Consider the following 17,697-nt stretch of genomic DNA (forward strand, 5'->3'; position numbering starts at 1 on the left):
TATTTTAGCACTGTGTTTGTTTATGTGAGCTAGGCCTACTGGATACTTAAGTACATTTGGCAGGTAAAAGTACTTTTACTCATGTACTTTTACTTGTAATAGAGTATTTGTACATTGTGGTATCGCTACTTTTACTAGTGAATGATGAGTACTTCTTGCACCACTGTTTAACACAACAAGATGTTTTGGTGAGCTAAGCCAATTGTTTTGTCCTCCATTTTTTTGTCCCTCATTCCCGTGTGTTTGTTTTTTCAGGTGATGACGTCACGCAGCCGGAGAGCGTGCGGCTCTGTATCATGAGCTCGCGACCGCCGGCGGTTAAACAGGGAAGCCTGGAGAAAGTCTTCAACCGAAACCACACAGCGACACTTACTGTAAAAACAGCATGTTTTAACCAGTCTAACGCCTCGGAAGCTGCTGGACTCAGAGCCGAAGAGTTTAACTGACCCTGGAAGTCGTTTCCGCCGATAAAGTTGACGGTGTTTGGGGCGAACTTGTCCCGAGTTGTTGCGGTGGACGTTAGCGACGACAAAACAAGAGGAGGAATAATGTCGCTGCTGTCTCTATTTTGACCCAGCTCCATTTCCCCCAGACAGACAGGAGCAGGACAAGTAAGGAGAGAGAAAGAGGGAAAGAAAGTAAGGAGAAATGGCCGAAGCACGACCAGAAGAGGAGGAGGAAAACATGGTGAGGGACACCCGGGAACAAGTGGTTCGAAGACAGCCGAACAGCTCCGGAGGTAAAAAAGAGCCTAAAATATTAACGCGTCTCGTTTGTGTCAAAGCGACTCCACTTGGTATCGATTCAAGATATAGATCCCCGTGGCAAACACGAGTTGTCACAAGCCGACTGGCTAGCTTACACTGAAAAATGCAAACCCTCAGATAATCAGCTGGACTGGCTGCACATGTCTGCAGTATTTTCTTGATATTTTATAATTGCAGTATTTCTGTGTTAAGTTTGGTGAGCTGACAGGTACTACATACTCCCTCAGGATCCTGCACTTTTAATATCTGTGGTATCTCAGTAAAATCTCTCATAGGACAGATAAAACTATTTGTTCACTTTACAGGCTGAGCTAAATATACCAGTACCTTTTAATGTGCAAAATTGTAGTTTTTAGAAAGCCACAAAGCAGTGTCTGAGTCTGTAATGAAAGACGTGTAAGAAGATGTTAAGAAATCACAAGTAAGTTGCCATATCGGCTCTCAAAGGTATGACATTTGGGTAGAAGTTTTGAATGAATAGTTGATTGACTGACTGAAAATCATTTAGTACTTAAAGCCATGTAGCTCAAATCTCTCTTAAATGTTAGTATGTACTGTTTTTATCTTTTATAACTCGCACATTAAACTAAATATCTCTGGGTTTTGGAGTCTTGGTTGGACAAAACAAGCTGTTTGAATATGTCAACTTGTTTTTTTTTAAAGACATTTTATGGACCAAACGACCGGTCTGTTATTGATTAATCAGAAGAATATTTGACAAAGGAATCAAAACTGAAAATAATTATAACTTTCAGCTCGAGACATGACAATAGGACACTCATACATAATAGAGAGAGCTATTTATCTATTTTGTTAACTGTAAAACGTACTGTATGAGCGTGTGGGTGTAACCTGCTTCAACCCAAAGACATAAATTCTCGTGGATATATCGCCATCTGGGTCAAAGTTTACACACGCCGGCATAAATACACCGACATTCCCAGTTGACTGTAATGGCAGCAGCCTGTGTGCCAAGACTCACAGCCATTAGTTTAATCTACAAGTCTCTGCCTCATACAGGGAAACTCAAGTTGTATAATTAGAGTTAATAATTGATCTTTTCTTTGTAAGTGTTTGTGTTAGTGAGTAAGACAACGGCATACGAGGCCTTCCAGATAATGCCCTCACCTCAGCCCTCTGGCTAGGGCTGGGTAAGTGTTTAGGATAATTACGACACAAGTCTGAGCACCACCTGAGTGATTCTATGACGAAGCAAAACCCTGAATACTCAGTCAAGTATTTTAACAGCCCAGAGTAAAACCTGAAATTTTGCATTTGCCGTTATTTGTTTAATATCATCACCTAATTGGGTTGCAGTGGGATTTACGCAACAACATAACAGGATAGAGGTTGTGCTTCAGTTTGGCCTTCAGCACAGGAAGGTTTGGTTTCTGTAGACCGACCTTTTCTGCACAATGTGTTTTGTAAATAGTGAAGCAGCTCTGAGAGACAGGCATGCACGCATGCTTTATCGTCATTATTACATTTGGTCTCAGGGTTGAGCAGATGTTGGGGTTGGGACTCAATAAAACATGTCAAAGAATCTGAATCATCACGAATCTCTTAACTAATGTAATTAGCTTTCAGCATTCGAAGGTAGCTGTGATCACAGCTGAGAAGCTAGAAACACAGCAGTTTTAAGTGGTACCCACTACATTCGCATTAATTAAGTCAGCCTGTTCACAGCCTGTAGCTACAACCTGAAAATGTAGCAGAGCAGCAGGTGATCTGAAATGTTGATGATTGATTGTTCTGATCAGCTGATAACAAACTTTTACACCCGATGCTACTTGATCCACATAAAGAAGTTCCTGACTCAGAACTATGGAGTTGATGAGCTCAAAGTATTGATTTGAATTAATGTTTATGAGCTACAGTTGATATAATCAACCACGGTTTAGTTCTGGCTATGAACGAGAAGCCTGCTAATGTTACCTAAATGTTTTTGTACATTAGTCTTTGCAAATAAATAGAAGGGAGAAGATATAAAAGATGTGTTTTGCCTTCCAGGAAATAGATCCAAATTGAACCGGCTATCTGAACCTACCTCTACAATATATATACTGTGAGACGAGATGTTAACAGTCAGACATTTTCTACCATTTATACGACTCCAGGAACAGTTATTATGTTACTGCCATTGCAGACATTGTTGCTAATCAGGGAGCGTAATAATAATACATTTTATTTATATAGCGCTTTTCAAGAAGATACGCAAAGACCCTTTACAGGACAAGTTAAAAATGATCCTAGATAACTAAAAACACAGTAAGGTAGCAGAGGACATTAAACTCAAACATTAAAGCAGCTCTGGAAAAGTCAGTTTTCAATAACTTCTGCACAGATTTGTATGTGAATAAACTTGACTGAAGGGCTACGACCAACAATGATTTCCATTATTTATTAAAGGGAGAGTTTGGGATTTTTGAAGTGGGGCTGTGTCATTGTATTACCTGCAGTATATGACAGTCAGTTTGTCCCCAGTTCGGAGAAGCAAAGAGTTGTAATGGCACAGAAGCTAAGCAATGTACTGCTGTGGACAGGGTCAGCGGCAAAACATATTTTAGCCACCTGAAAGGTGCCAGACACCTTTTATACTGTACACCGCTAAGTTGCACTAATGTGTGGGAATACTGACTGTGGTTCTCAAAGTTTTACAGGTTGAGGACCCCTTAACTGACCGAAATTAGACCACTGACCCCCGTTCGATAATATTTTGTCCCAGGTTTCCCCATCTGAATTTTTGTCTTTTAGATATTGTATTACATAAAGTTTATGAAACCCACGACCAAAATATGCACACATTCTGTAACATAATTATACAATTAAGGAATTGTGGTTAATAAAATAAAATTTAAATCTGCTGTGCTTTCTTTTAAATTACAATTGCAACTTTTTGCTGAGGATCCCCTGGTACCCCCTTCCAGGACCCCTTATGTGTCGTACATATGTCGTTTTTCCAGTGGGCCTTCTTTTAAAAGAAGAAAAGTGCTCTACAAATAAAGGTTGTTATTATTATTATTATTATTATTTTAGGTAACTAGAACACATTAGCTGCTGACCCTGTCAGCTGCAGTACATTGCTTAGCTTGCATGCCGGTATAATTCTGTTTCCCCAGACGGGGCACAAGCTGACGGCCATCTACTGCAGGTACTATCCCTTTAATCTGTTGATTAGTTTTTTAAATAAATTTATTAATCGATTAAATGTCAAGATAAATGCCCTCCACTGTGTCCCAGAGCTCAGTGTGATCTCTTCAAGTTTCTTGTTTTGTCCATAACCCAAAGTTTGTCATATTACAATGACCAACAACACCAAGCAGCACATAAAACAAATCCTCACATCTGAGCAACTGGAACCAGGAAATATTTGGCGTTTTTGCTTGATTATTGTCTTAAATAATCATTTACCAAAATTGATTATTGACGTAGTGGTTAAGACGCATAACACAACATCCCCAGATCAATTCTGCCAGGATGTGGAGAAGGGAACAAGTTTCTTTGCCAAATCATGGTTTATTTATTTGAATGATTAAAAATTCAATAAATCATGATGAGGATTTTGTCCATAAAATCCTCTGTGCTGATGTTTTCTCCACTATATGAAAAGGAAGTGGTTCATTTTACATTTAATAAACAAGAAGAAGAACGGGGAAGTTAAAAATCCACTCACTCAGGTGAGAATTGGTGACATTTCATCCAACAGGGAAACGCATTACTGAAACACCAAAGCAATAAGAGCTGCGCAGAATGTCCAGTGTGTAGTATAAAGGACTTTAAAAGCTTTTAAAACTTCACAATAAATGGTAAACTTGAGTTCAGTCCACCTGTCAGAACGAGGCTTAAACATGGTAAAAAGTCTGAGTCAGCTGTTGTTGTGTAATTAGACTCAAGCAATGTAGTGCTTTTCATCTTTAACTTCAAATAGTTTGATTCACCAATACTACACAAAGAGTTTTCAACAAGCAGGAAACTATTCTGGAGATTATGCAAAGTGTTTGGGTACAGCCCAGGCTGGTGACACGAGCGCTACAACATTAACTCACCCACTGGGAAACAGTGTTTGTTGTGGTTCCGGTCTCTCTCTCTCCGGGTTTAATCTGTGATTCATTTATCCGGCATTCAGAGTTTGTTGTTTCCACATGGGGTTTCTCTTCAGCCTCGCCTGAGCTTTGAGAAATGCAGATTAATCTCAAGTTAATCGTTTTATATATGTTGTCAATGATATCAACATTGTCAGTTTAATAAAGAAGAAGAAAGATGTTGGAGCTAGTTGGCATTTTGATTAAGGTGGAGGTGAACGTCATCCTCTAATGGATTTAAGTAGGCGGTCAGATGTTTCCAGACTGCTTCAAAAGGTTTTTATTTCCACACAGACTCGTCTGTTAACGTGCGAGGTGATAAATGTCTCATGTAAGTGTCCCAGCATTGGTCGGTGAGTGTTTCCCTCCACGTGACCATACTGACGGCAGGGAGAGCGCATCTGCTCTGCTGTACGCATACCTCCAAGAAAAAATATTGTCTTGTGCAGCTTTAAACCTACCTAGGTAAAAGTACCTGTTAGCAGGTATAAGTACAACTTCTACACAGTGGAAAACCAAAAGAAGGAGCTGGTGAGCTGGTGCCGTGCAGTGGAAAAGGGGCTTTACCGTCTCTCTCTCTCTCTGTATGTCCGCTTAGGTGATTTCCTCCATCAGTAGTAGGCTAGGCTCTATAAAGTCACCGAAAGGAGGCGTGTTGACTACATAGCTTATCAAAACAAAACCAACGCGGTAGCTAACGTAACATCTGACTGGTGTGTTCACTGTCGCTTTATCTGCTCCGCACTTGTAAAATATCCGCAGTGTCGCGACTTGTAACGTAATCACCCTGTTTCTCTGATAAATGCTACAATGTGTCTCCTAACCTGGACGGCCCACCGAAGTAAAGTGCATGTGTGGGAAACACTGAATGAACCGTGCTTTTCTTTTCACAAGCCAGGTCTTTACCAGTGTCGACCAGCACTGTGACTCCCGCCATGTTGATGAGTAGACGGCTGCGAGAGAGAGGAGCAAACGCTGGCAGGACTTCGCGGAAACATATTAATAATTAACTCAACATCAAACTATATCAGTATAAACTGTATTGTCTAATTTAATATCTCTTTTGAAATTATATCAGTATACATTATAAACCGATATACCGCCAGCCCTACATATGGGGAACACTGACATTATCAAAGTGATCATTTGAAATTCCCTTATAAAATGCCAAACACTCCCTGTTTCCTGCTTCTTGGTTTTGAGGAGCTGCTGCTTTTCTTCCTTTTATGTGATGATAAACTCAATATCTTTAGAATTTGATGATATCACATCAGATTTTACCACATTGTGAGAGGCATCATTTTATAGACCGTCCATAATAAAACTAATTCTTATCTGCAGCCCTAATCGTGGATCTGTCCACCTGATGAATGAGTCCAGTATTCACCCTCCTTTAGCTTTGTATTGCTTTACATATGCCTCCTGAGGAAAATATCTGGCTTTTTAGCAGGTAATTGCTCCGCGATGTTCACTAGCTAGTCTGTCACCTTGTATGTGGGAGTCGGCAGTGTACTGTGGGTTTATCAAAGCTTTTCACTGAGAACAGTCTAGAAATTAGTTTAATGAGAGCAGTAGAGTGATCACAACAGTGAAATTTCAGGCTGTAAAACCAAAACAGTGAGCTGAAATTTGCTTAAAGCTTTGAGAAGTTGAGGGGAACTGCAGGGGTAGTGATAATTCTCTGTGGGTTCATCATCTTTTACATCTGTTCTCCTTAATGTGTTACATCTATACAAATATACTATAGCAGCTTCAAGGATGTGTTGTCTTCATGATGGTCAAGTTTCCTTGAGCTAAAATCTCTTCTAGCTCCAACCTGTGACCTCCCCGTGCCAAACAGATGATGGGCGCAGTGGAAAATGTGCTGCGTTGTGCAGCGGCGTGTTTGAACGCAGCTCCAGCATGAAGCTCAGCCAGCCTGCTGCAGGACGAACATCTGGAAGTGTTAAAAAATCCTGATGACTCCAGCAGAAATCCACAGCAGCCAATCACAGCCTCACTTCCTGGATGCTCTCTGCCTATCAGGGAGCTGTCCAGAACAGACGGGCGGTCCAGAGTTTTAGAGACAGAGAGAGAGCTGGGGGAAGAGAAGAAGAAGATAGAGGAGAGAAAAGAGAAATGTTCAGTTTTGGATTAGCAGAATAAGACGGAAGGTAGAAGAAAGTCTTTGCAGAATATTTTACAAACATTTAGTTTGTCTGGACGCTACAGGGAGCAGCGCTGACCTGACTGTCACAGGAAGGGAGGTAGGAAATGGGAAAATGCACACAGACATTTTCTCTGTTCTTTGTTCAACTTGAAAAGGTGACGACAAGGTGAGGATGTGTTAATCCTCAAAATTGTTTTACTTTTGTCCTCTTTATTGTTGCTCTGTGTCCGTTACTGGAGTTTTTCTAAACTGCACTTTAGTCTGCGTGGACAGGGACATCCTCCTCCATTTTATTTTGATGTAGTTTCAGTAGGTGGCGCTATTTTTTGTGTGTGCTTTGCTACTTCTTCTTCGTTCTACTCCTATCAAACTGGAAACGTATAACGCATAACTTCCTGTACAGGAGAGGATTGTTTGTCATTTAAACCAGATACGACATCATCGACTCAATAACAAGTTTGCATTTATTTTTTATTTAAATTTATTAATGTCATGCGTTTTGACAGCGTGTCAGTTTTGCGTGATGTATAAAACTGATTTGTTCTTTGGGATAAAACACTGGAAGGATCATTCCTTTCTTTCAGCTTAACCACCAGGGCTGGGTATCATTCGGACATTTTTGGTAATTGGGGCAAATACAACACTTTTTTAAAACCTTAGTTTGGGGAATAAAAAAAATAAATTAACAAAAAATGCTACCCATTTCATAGAAAAATTGTCCACACACTGACAAACAGTTGAGGAGGGTCGTCAGATGCAAAAACTATCAGGGTGTTTCGATCAAAGGTTGCAAATAAACTCCCGCACACTGTCTAACTTGCAGTAAAACATTTATTAGCTGGGAACGTTTTGGCACTAGACCTTCATCAGGCAAAATTTTACAACTTACAGGACTGACAGCAGTGTCCAGTCAGGAGGGAAGCGGTCCACATGAACCTGCAAGAAAACCAGAATAAAGAGACATGAAGGTGTTTATACACACACAATGCAAACTCTATATGCACACAAGACCAAAACAACAGTACCACTCTCCAGATGGACAACAGGAAGCCGTCACAGGAAACAAGCTGAAGACATTTTCCTCGTAAAGACCCTGTGGATGTGGTCTTCTCACATAGGGAATCTAATTAGTTGTGGATGTTGAGTCTGTTGGATGGCACAGAATAAATAAAGATGTAGTCTAGGCTTCGACAAGATCTGAAGTTGTGTGGTCAAAGAATCTGACCAAGCTTTAAAAGCCCACTTCTGATACCTGATGTGAGGTGCACGATGTGTTTCAGTCCGTTGTCCGCTGAGAAATTAGTTTGAATGTAGAGGCCTGTTAATCATAATCTTTCTCCCTCTCTGTCTCCTCCCAGGTCGTCCTGACCGGCGTAAGCCCGAGCAGCGTCAGAGGTAAGATCTTTTTGTTCTTCTTCCTCTTCTTTGTCTTACCTGGCAGTTTGGTCAAGATGAATAAGTGTGAACCAGGAAGTGTTTAACATGAGCCACATGCAGAGAGAGAGAGAGAGATTTGGCAAAGGAGGTGCGTTTGATGTTGAATTCAGGTGATTCTGATTTCTCTGGAGTAGTTTTACCCAGAGTGAATCACTAAGTGAAAGGTTATGGTGTTTAAACCTGCTGTATTATATTAGAATATTAAAAAAACAAAACAAAAAAAAAAACATCCATCTATCTTTACAAACCTGCAGTAAACAGTTTCTGCTCTTTAACTCCAGCTGCAGGGTCCTCGCAGACTTGCAGGAACTACTTTTCTTCCCTTTGGTCTCAGGGTCTGACACACTCCTAGAAATATTTTGGCTGTTGTCCGGTTGGCATGTCAACCAGCCGGAGGAGTCACAGAGTTTAATGAGTGTCTGTGTGTGTGTGTGTGTGTGTGAGTTTATGGGAGGAACAGAGCCTCAGTTTGAGCTGATTTCTCTTAAAAGATGGTAACAAGAGAAACGGATTGCAAGAAGGCTGCTAAACGTTTGAAAGCCCCTGCTGCGTGACAAAACAGCAGACTGTGCGCATTAGTCTGTGTAAAGGGAGCAGACAGCGTTAGAGAATCACCATGAAATCATTTTCTAGGCCTTTGTTTGGTTTGTTTAAGTAAATATTTATGTAAGTCAGCTTTTGTGCGTACACCTCATGCTTTTCATTACCTCGGCTCTGTGTTTTGCATCTCTTCTCTGTGTTTAAAAGTGATCGACTGACAAAGTCAGCTGTGAAAAATGGCCACGTGTGAATGTAGGCCAGTTTCTAACTTCAGTGAAAACTCAGCTAAGCAAAGCTTTCTGCAGTAATGCTAATGTAACACTTCCAGCAGCTGCTTCACATTAAAAGGTAGACTCAGCTGTTCTTTACTGGGACGCAGCTACAGGAAGTTTTGCATTTGGTTTGGATCTGTTTAGGTCTGTTAGTTTGTTTGTGACTGATGCAGCAGCCGTTCAGGCAGCAGACATCCTCTGTCTTTGTATATTAGTCAGTTGCTTTGAAAACACACTTGTAACTGTGCTTCAACTGAAGTGCTCGTTGGTTCCCAAAATGACAGTTTGATAAAGAAGCCTGCTTCTCTCTTAAAGGCCCCCTGTGGACTTTTCATGGAAGCATTAAAACATTGTGTATCCCTGAGGTCTAACAAATTTCCGTCCTCTTAAACTATTTTAAAACCTGCATCATTTACATTCATGTTTGCCGGCAAGCAGTCGTCTTCTGCACTGTCTTTGTTGGCCCATTGCTACGTTTGTCAGCGTGTTACAGCCACCAACTGTTAGTAGAATAACATGAAATCAACAACAGGGTGCGCATCACGTCTGCAGCTAACGATGATTTTAGTAATCAAGTATTCTACAGATTATTTCATTGATTCATAAAGTAATCACTTAAGAAGTGCTTTTGCTTGCTCTCTCTTCCTTCACTTTGCAAACAGCGCCGTCATAATCATGTCGTGTTCACTTGATCACAGCGCAAAGAATTTGTCTTGATGCTTTTTAGTAATCAAATAACAAAGGGTCAAGTCGGATCAGTGCATCCCTACTGGTACTAACTGAAGTATGGGAAGTGTGCACCATTATCACCATTAGTATGATTGATGATTCTGGTTTGAGTCTGTCTGTTCATTATAAAGTTTGTTTCCTAAACCCTCACTTGCCTTTCTGCCTTTATAGTTGTGATTTACGGCAGTCTCTGCCTGATCACACCCCAAAATGATGTAATGGTTGAAGGGAAAAAGGCCCGAAAGTTTGCCAAACGCAGGAAAAACTAACATCAGCAGAGAGTTCACAAATGAATCGCTCACCAGCTCTGACTTCACAAAAACACAAACTACAGCCTCAAACTTTATCAGTGTTTCCTGTTTTGTCCAACTGTTTTTCAGTGAGCAGGGAGAAATGAAATAAGAAGGATAAGAGGAGTTTTTTCCATCACTGTTTAAAGTAAAGCTGTGTGTGTGTTTGTTTGGGCAGCGGCAAGGGTGAGTCATGTGTGTCTGTTCATGGTTAGCAGCAGAAAGAGCAAGAGAGACGGTCAGAGACAAAGACACAGGGAAAGAAAACAGACTGAGGGATGATTTAAAAGACTGAGAAAGTGATCCAGAAAGACTGTCGTCTGGGTGAGTCTGTTGATTCCTAACCTGCAGAGCAACGACGAACTTTGGCTCAATTTCAGGCTCCTCACTCGTCCTGGAGCTCCTGGAATATCTTTGAATCATTTAGACAGTTTAGGTTGCAGACAGATGAAGTCAGGGGAATTTTCCAAAATGTGTCCCGCTGGGAATTAAAAATTTAGCCTCAAAATGTGATTTCAGCAGATTCTTTGCTCTGGACGATTGTTCAGGGTGAAAACAACATTTAAAGGTGGGGCTGGGCGATATGGCCAAAACTTTTATCACGATAATTAGTTATCAATTAAGTAATTAATCAGTTGTGTTCTCGATAATTATCACAATAAATCTCAAATCATTATTTCTTTCAAGTTTAAAAGCTGATTTTTGCTCCAAAGTGAAAGAAACCAGATAATTAATTATGGTTTTAATTTTTTCTTTGTGGTCCGAACATGACAAACTGTGATCACTTAACAAATCTGAAGTAGAACATTATAAACAATTATGATTTTTTTATGTGTTAAATTAAGTAAAATCTTTTTTTCTTAATAAAACACTTAAGTGCTGATTTGTTTGTGAATCAGATGATTGTTATATTTACATTGATATAAATTATTGTGCAATAATTATTGTTTTATTGATCAGCCCTATTTAAAAAAAATGTTCTGTCAAATTTGAGCAAATATCTCCTCGCTAGCTGTTCGTTCAGCATGTGTGTGCTGACAATAAATCCTGTGTTTGTACTCAGCCCTGGCTCAAAGTGGCTCGCACCCCTCAACACAACACTATCCCAGCCATGAATTGTGTGCCAGGTAACATTAAATGATTAGCACTCGAGGCAGGAGAGTTGTCTCTGTATCGCTGCCTGGAGCTGCTGTCCGTCTCCTCTCTGCATGTTAGCTTCATGTTGGTTACATTATTGCTCTGTCGTCGTTCGCTCTATATCATGGTATCTGTCCTGGTTTTGGATTTAACAGCTTTTAACAAACCACAAAAGGAGAAACTGTTAAGTTGAAGAAAGTACTTTTGGATCTAAGAAGCGTTTTGTGTCGGCTTCTTTTTTGTCTGATTGTAAAAGGCCTCTGCGTTCAGTGAGTCAGAAATCCTGTTTGTGTGTCGGGGCCAGCAGCCAGGTATCAGCTTCGTTTTCTAAACCAGACAAATGATTAGTTGCCGCTTTAATAGCTCTATAAATTAACACATTTAAAAACAACTTTAGTTGACTGAAGTGCTTTCCAAGCTCAGGATACACAAAACGAAGACAGTACAAAATACCATCACAGTCTCTCTCCTCTGGGCTGTAAAAGGATGTTTCTCTGTTTTACATCATCTCTATCTGTAGATATCTTCAGTTTTCTTTGAGGAGTTTGTTTTTATGTCAGATTTTGTTTCACACTAACAGCCAGTTGGAGAGTGTTATTTTGTTTGTTTACGTGTGTTTGCCCTGAGAGTTCAGCCAGGTTTGGTGAAGCTAATATTGAATCAGGACGTGGTCTAAGGTCAGCCTCCAGTGTTGGTCTGGAGTACACCTGTTGGCAACAGATATAAAAGGCATCCTTTCTGACCGTAGTGAGCACTTTGGACGTGTCAGCTGCTGTTTGGGCCAAGCTTTTGTTCTTTGCCAGATTTATCTTCTAACGCTGAGGTACCCTGAAGCAAGTCATAGCTGTCTGAATGTGAAGCAAAGTGGAGCTCACAAGTTAAAAATAGAGTTAGGCAGACTGTGTCGAAATGGCCAAGAGGGCTAGAAAAACATGTGTGGAGAGTTAGACGAGGTGGCAGCAGTGGTGGAATAATGTTTTCATCTTTTCTCTCCCTCTCTCTCTACAGCCAGGGTCCACTGTCGTCCATCAGAGCAGTCATCAAGAGAAGTGAGTCCTCCTTCTTCTTTGTGTGTTTTTTCTATCCATCCATCCAGAAAGAAAGAAAGAAAGAAAGAAAGAAAGAAAGAAAAAGAAGGGTTAAGAAGGAACCAGGTGGCTTTAGAAAAAAAAATCACCCTGTAATCACTGTGCAGATGGACTCTGAAACTTGAGATCCAGTTGGCTGATTTCCAAAATGTAAAACAAGGAACCCCAGATATGGACTGAATTTTAGTATTAAAATGTTCAATAAATGAACTAACGTGATTAACACAATGTAAAGACGTATCAGCTCTGACGTTTTGTTGAACTCGTACGTGTGTTGTGTTGCAGACATATCTACTGAAGTTAGCATGCTAACAATCAAGCCCCGGCCCGTACTGTCTCACTCTACCACTTACAGAGTCTGATAAAATACCTCTTGTTGATTCAGATGGGAGATGTGTGTGAGCGGCAACATCGCGATGTTCACACAAGTCTAATAAATAAACAAAATTAACTCCCAAATTTCAAGAAAGGAAAAGCAAATAGAAAAATACCACCATACATCATCTGAATTCAAGTTTCTTTGTTCTAGTGAACTAATTCTTAACGCATCGTGAAACAAAATAAAACTCACCAAAACCACCTTTATTAGTCTTTCCACTGTTCCAAGAATTAACAACTCAACACTGTACATTTGCAATCAATGAAACACTAAATGTTTGAGTTAGACTCCTTTTATAAAGGTGCCCTGAAGAACGTACAAGTAAACTGATTATGTCTGGGAGGTTGGCGTGGGGGGGGAAACAGAAAAGTATAGCGATATTTTCCGTCGTAATATTGTATCGATACATGAAATTGTAGTATATCGCAATATATTTTAAATTGCAAGTATTGTGATAATATCGTATGGTAGGGCTTACTGGGAGGTGCATAAAAAGTTATCAATCTGAGTGGCGTTATTAATGCTAAAGGTTGTAAAGGTTAATATGTTCCTGAGAGTGTCAGTGTCTAAACTGTAAGTGCAGAAGAAAGATGGTAATTTGTTTAACAGAGCTTTGTGGAAAGCCACTTGGATTGTGACCTGGAAAATTGTGGCTTTTTAAAAAAGGAAAATATGCATTTTGACCTTTTTGTTGGGTAATAAAATCCAGCATGGCAAGGAAGGCAGCAACTCCCAAGACTGGACTGCCCCGCAGTGTACTGTTTAACCACTTGCACCCTCGTTCGTCCTTTTAGATTCCCCTCATGTAGCTTTAAAATACGAGAACAGTCTTTTTACAATGTACAACACATATTCTAAATCTACTTTTAAAAACCAACTTTTTTTTAAAGGCTGTGTGATTACATAAATCACAACAAAAATCCAGATGCATTGTGCTTAATTTATAGTTTCCCTCTTATTATTGTTTTCTATCTTGACTGGGGTTTGAATAAATCTCTGCTACAATGCATGCTTTTGCATTGATCTGTAGTTTATCTGTAGTTTTTACCCCTGAAAACCTGATCTAAATCCCCACAAGCTGTTGGACAACATCACACACTGTATATTCTGCAGCTGACCTGTTCCTGCTGTATGATTCTTAAATTTAATTATTCTTTTTATTAAGCTCATTTGATCAATATGTCTTTGTAATTAGAGAAACACCAGTGATTTAAAATACTCACTTCCTTGTTTAAAACAACGTGTTTCAGCAGGATGTCTTTCTTAACGGCGTGATCTTTCTTTAACGCTCTGTTTTCTCTCTCAGCCTCCGCCAGGCCAACATCTCTCTCTGAGGTGCCGCGAGACAGAGAGCGAGACAGAGAGCGAGACAGAGAGCGAGACAGAGACAGGAGGTAAGACACTGTTAAACTGTCGTCACTAGATGATAGTAGTAAATTGAACCGTTTCATGAGGCTGAACCAGTGTGTCAAAGTCAAATTATGCTAAATTATCTTCTGAGTCAGACTCTCTGAATATCACAGCCTGTTTTGTCTCTTTTGATTAAAACATCTTGTTGTTGTAAAATAACAGTCAGTTGGTGACAGTGCAGAGCGGATAGATTATTTTGTTGATGGTCTTTAATCTGTCAGGTTAGGAAAAAAAAGATTTTCAGTAAACAGGTAGGTGTGGCGGTTTGTTTACAGTAAATAAGCTCCATGTGAAGAGTTTTCACTGGATTCACTGTGCAGAATGTCAGTTGGAAAAACACACTTTCTAAGTGGAAAATTGAAATGTGCATCTCAGCTTGTCAAAACATGAATTTCTCTGTTGGTGACTTCCTGTTATCTGGAACCAATGCCAGGCGACCAGAAATTACCATCCTGTCAGCGGAGCCTCTGGCCTCCACATCCTGGTTCCCCGGGGCCTCTGCAGGATTTCCACCTCCCCCTCCTCCTGCCGCACAGATCTGGGGACCCACAATCCCTCCGTCCATACAGGTAACTCCGTCTGAGATTTGTCGTCTTCGTCGTCATTGTCGTCGCCGTCGTCGCCGTCGTCGTCTTCTTCGTCATCTTCTTCTTCTTTAATGGGAGATTGTTACCATGCGGATTATTTAGCCGCAATTGTCGCTGAAAAAATATCTGCCAGTTTGTTTTCTCCTTTGACTTCAATTCAGTTTAATTTAAAATGAAGAAAAATGAACATACTTTTACAACCACAACCGCTGCAGCTTCCATTTCAAAAATAGACAAAAACAAGCTGCTACTTTCTGTTTTTACTCGTTAGATAATTATCTCGACCCTTTAAAATGTCAGAAAATACTAATAATAGTTATTTCCCAGAGACCACGGTGATGTATTAAAATACTGTGTTTACAGTAAACACACACTTGAGAAGCTGGATAAGAAGAGATTCGGCATTTCTGCTTGAAAAAGTGACTCTTGTTTCTCGTCCTCAGCCTCCTCCTTCCTATGAGGAGGTGATCAGGGAGAAGACACAGGAGCAGGTTCTCCTTCCTCCTCCGTCCACTTCCTCCTCCTCTTCCTCCTCCTCCTCCTCTTCGTCACGTCCAGCTACTACAATAACCATTGCCACCCAGACTGACCCAGGATCTTCCCCCGACCCACAAGACTCACAGGGTGAGAGGGAGCTCAACATTTATTCTTTCACTTTTTTTTTTGTTAAAAAATATTTGAGTAAAATAAAAAAAAATTGTGTGCAGCGAAACGACCAGTGAAACCACCACGGCCGCCTCTCCCAAGCCCTCCCAAACCGTCTAACGTTGATGACCTCACTATCACGGCCAGCCAGTCAACACCCACCAACCTCGACAGTAACGGCGTTGTACCAAACAGTCACCCTGAGACGGTCACACACGGCGCCGCTCAGACACAACTTTGTTCACCTTTGACCTCAACCTCCGGAGCTCAGACTGACCAGTGGGATCAGTCTGTTGCGGCCGTTGACGTGGCACCTCCTCCTGTCACTTCCTCTCACGTCCCGTTGGAGCGTCCCAAGCCACGACCCCGTTCCAGGCTCAGTGTACAGCCGATCAGCAGCGAGGTCAAAGTTCAGACTTTGGTGAAACTGCGTGACGACGGTTTGGCCACGCTAGCTGCCCGCAGTGGATCTGACGCTGCTAACCAGGAGGTGAGTCAGGGGAAGTACCTGCAGGAGCTCCTCGAGGCCTTCAGCAGCGACGACTGGGGCTTTCCAGAACGCCGCAGCGACAGCAGTGAGCACAGCCAATCAGAGAGCGAGGACGGAGAGGACGAGGAGGACATGGCGACTCTGAAAGCGAGGATACAAGCCTTTGAGCAGCAGCAGCAGCAGCAGCAGGTGGCTGATGGGAGCTGTGGCGACAGCAGAGACCTTGTTGTCACAAAGAGACCTGAACCCCGGCCACGCCCTCGTCTCCAGGGGCAACCAGCCAAGTCTGTCCCTCCTATTGTCGCCCCGAAACCCAAAAACGTTTCACATTCCCCCAAACCATCCGGTAAGGCATTCTGGGAAGATGATGGCGGGACAGCAGGAGCGGCAGACACGGGGATCATTGAGGCTTTGAAAACAACAGAAGCTCCTTCTACAGACTTAAACCCTCAAACTGCCACCGAGCCTGGTACCCCATGCCTCGCCTCTGCCTCGCCCCCTGTCCCGGCCCCCAGGCCCTCTCCGCCCAAACCTACCCCGTCTGTCGGTGAGACCCTTCCACCAGCCAACCCCAAACCTCCACCCAGACCTCCAATCGCCCCCAGGGCCAGCGTAGGAGCCCTGAACCCTGATAAGAGCACGGCTGCTGGGCGCACCACCCCACCTCTGCCCCCGAGACCCTCTGCAGAGGTCGGCAGTGGAGCGCAGACAGAGACTCAGGCTGGAAGAGAAGAGGCACAGGACGCTGCAAACCAAACTGGTGAGTTTTATTCTTGCAGTCTGACCTGCAGTGTGCAGTCTGTACTTGGTTCTCCAGGTTTGAAAATTGTTGGAAGCATTTGGGATACTGTAAGGACAAAACTCAACAAAATATATTACATGGGTCTAGTGATTTTCAGACCTTTTACTGTGGAAACATACTAAGATATCTGCAACCCCAGATTGTATCATACCAGTCCTGAAAACTGCAAAAGTAAAATTCCTGTTAAGCCCTTTGCTTAACCAAAAATAAACATATTAAAAAGGGATTTACACACAAGTGATTCACTTTAACTCATCCAGCACTGGTTCCTAATTTGCACGATACTGTTTCTGATCTTATGTTTGCTAAATGCTGAGGGATTTTATTTTGAAAGGCCAGCGCTGCTCTGTTTGCAAGCTAACCCTGCTGCTAGCTACTACGTGAACACTAAAGCTTTATTTTGGGAGTTTTAATTGGAAGTGCTAGCATGATACAAACACCACTGAGCTGCTCACAAAAGAAATTTGCACGTGTTGCTGTTGTAGTTGTTTGAACTCACGTCAGAAACAATAACTGCGTCCCAATTCAAGACTGCAGCCTGAGTGTATACAGGATACTGTGTACTAATATTTATAGTGTACAGTTTTTTGCATATTAAATTCAAAAATATACAAAATAATCAACAGACTGTCAGGCGTGAGGCAAACTGCAACCACCTTCCACTTTTTTCCAGCTGTGAGCAGCTCCTCCGTTTCCTCGGTGTAAACAAGTTAGTCATCAACAACAACTGTTCGTTGTCACGACGACATTGGAAACCAAGAACACTTCAACTCGGAAGAGATTTCGCAAAGTTTCCCCTCTTTCATCCCCACAGATGTGTTTTTGTGTGGCAGGAAAATCCCGACTTTACTGCCTCCTGTAAACTGAGAAGGACTTACGTTCACATTTAAGAC

At 41.6% G+C, this 17,697-nt stretch overlaps 1 protein-coding gene across 2 annotated transcripts in view; it reads left to right on the forward strand.

Moving 5' to 3' along the window:
- The first annotated feature begins 258 nt into the window (after nt 1–258).
- The window catches only part of LOC123980416 (SH3 domain-containing protein 19-like), a 29,058-nt gene continuing 11,619 nt past the window's right edge, over nt 259–17,697 (forward strand). Inside the window, exons 1-7 of one of the 2 annotated variants that reach the window (XM_046064789.1) lie at nt 259–739; nt 8,357–8,393; nt 12,412–12,452; nt 14,177–14,264; nt 14,714–14,849; nt 15,311–15,491; nt 15,575–16,762. In XM_046064789.1, coding sequence (XP_045920745.1) covers nt 649–739; nt 8,357–8,393; nt 12,412–12,452; nt 14,177–14,264; nt 14,714–14,849; nt 15,311–15,491; nt 15,575–16,762 — 1,762 coding nt within the window. In that variant the 5' untranslated portion in view covers nt 259–648. The remainder of the gene's footprint in view (nt 740–8,356; nt 8,394–12,411; nt 12,453–14,176; nt 14,265–14,713; nt 14,850–15,310; nt 15,492–15,574; nt 16,763–17,697) is intronic. The other variant, XM_046064788.1, reaches the window with a different exon arrangement.

This window comes from Micropterus dolomieu, linkage group LG12, assembly GCF_021292245.1.
Source record: "Micropterus dolomieu isolate WLL.071019.BEF.003 ecotype Adirondacks linkage group LG12, ASM2129224v1, whole genome shotgun sequence".
NCBI classification, from domain to species: Eukaryota; Metazoa; Chordata; class Actinopteri; order Centrarchiformes; family Centrarchidae; genus Micropterus; species Micropterus dolomieu.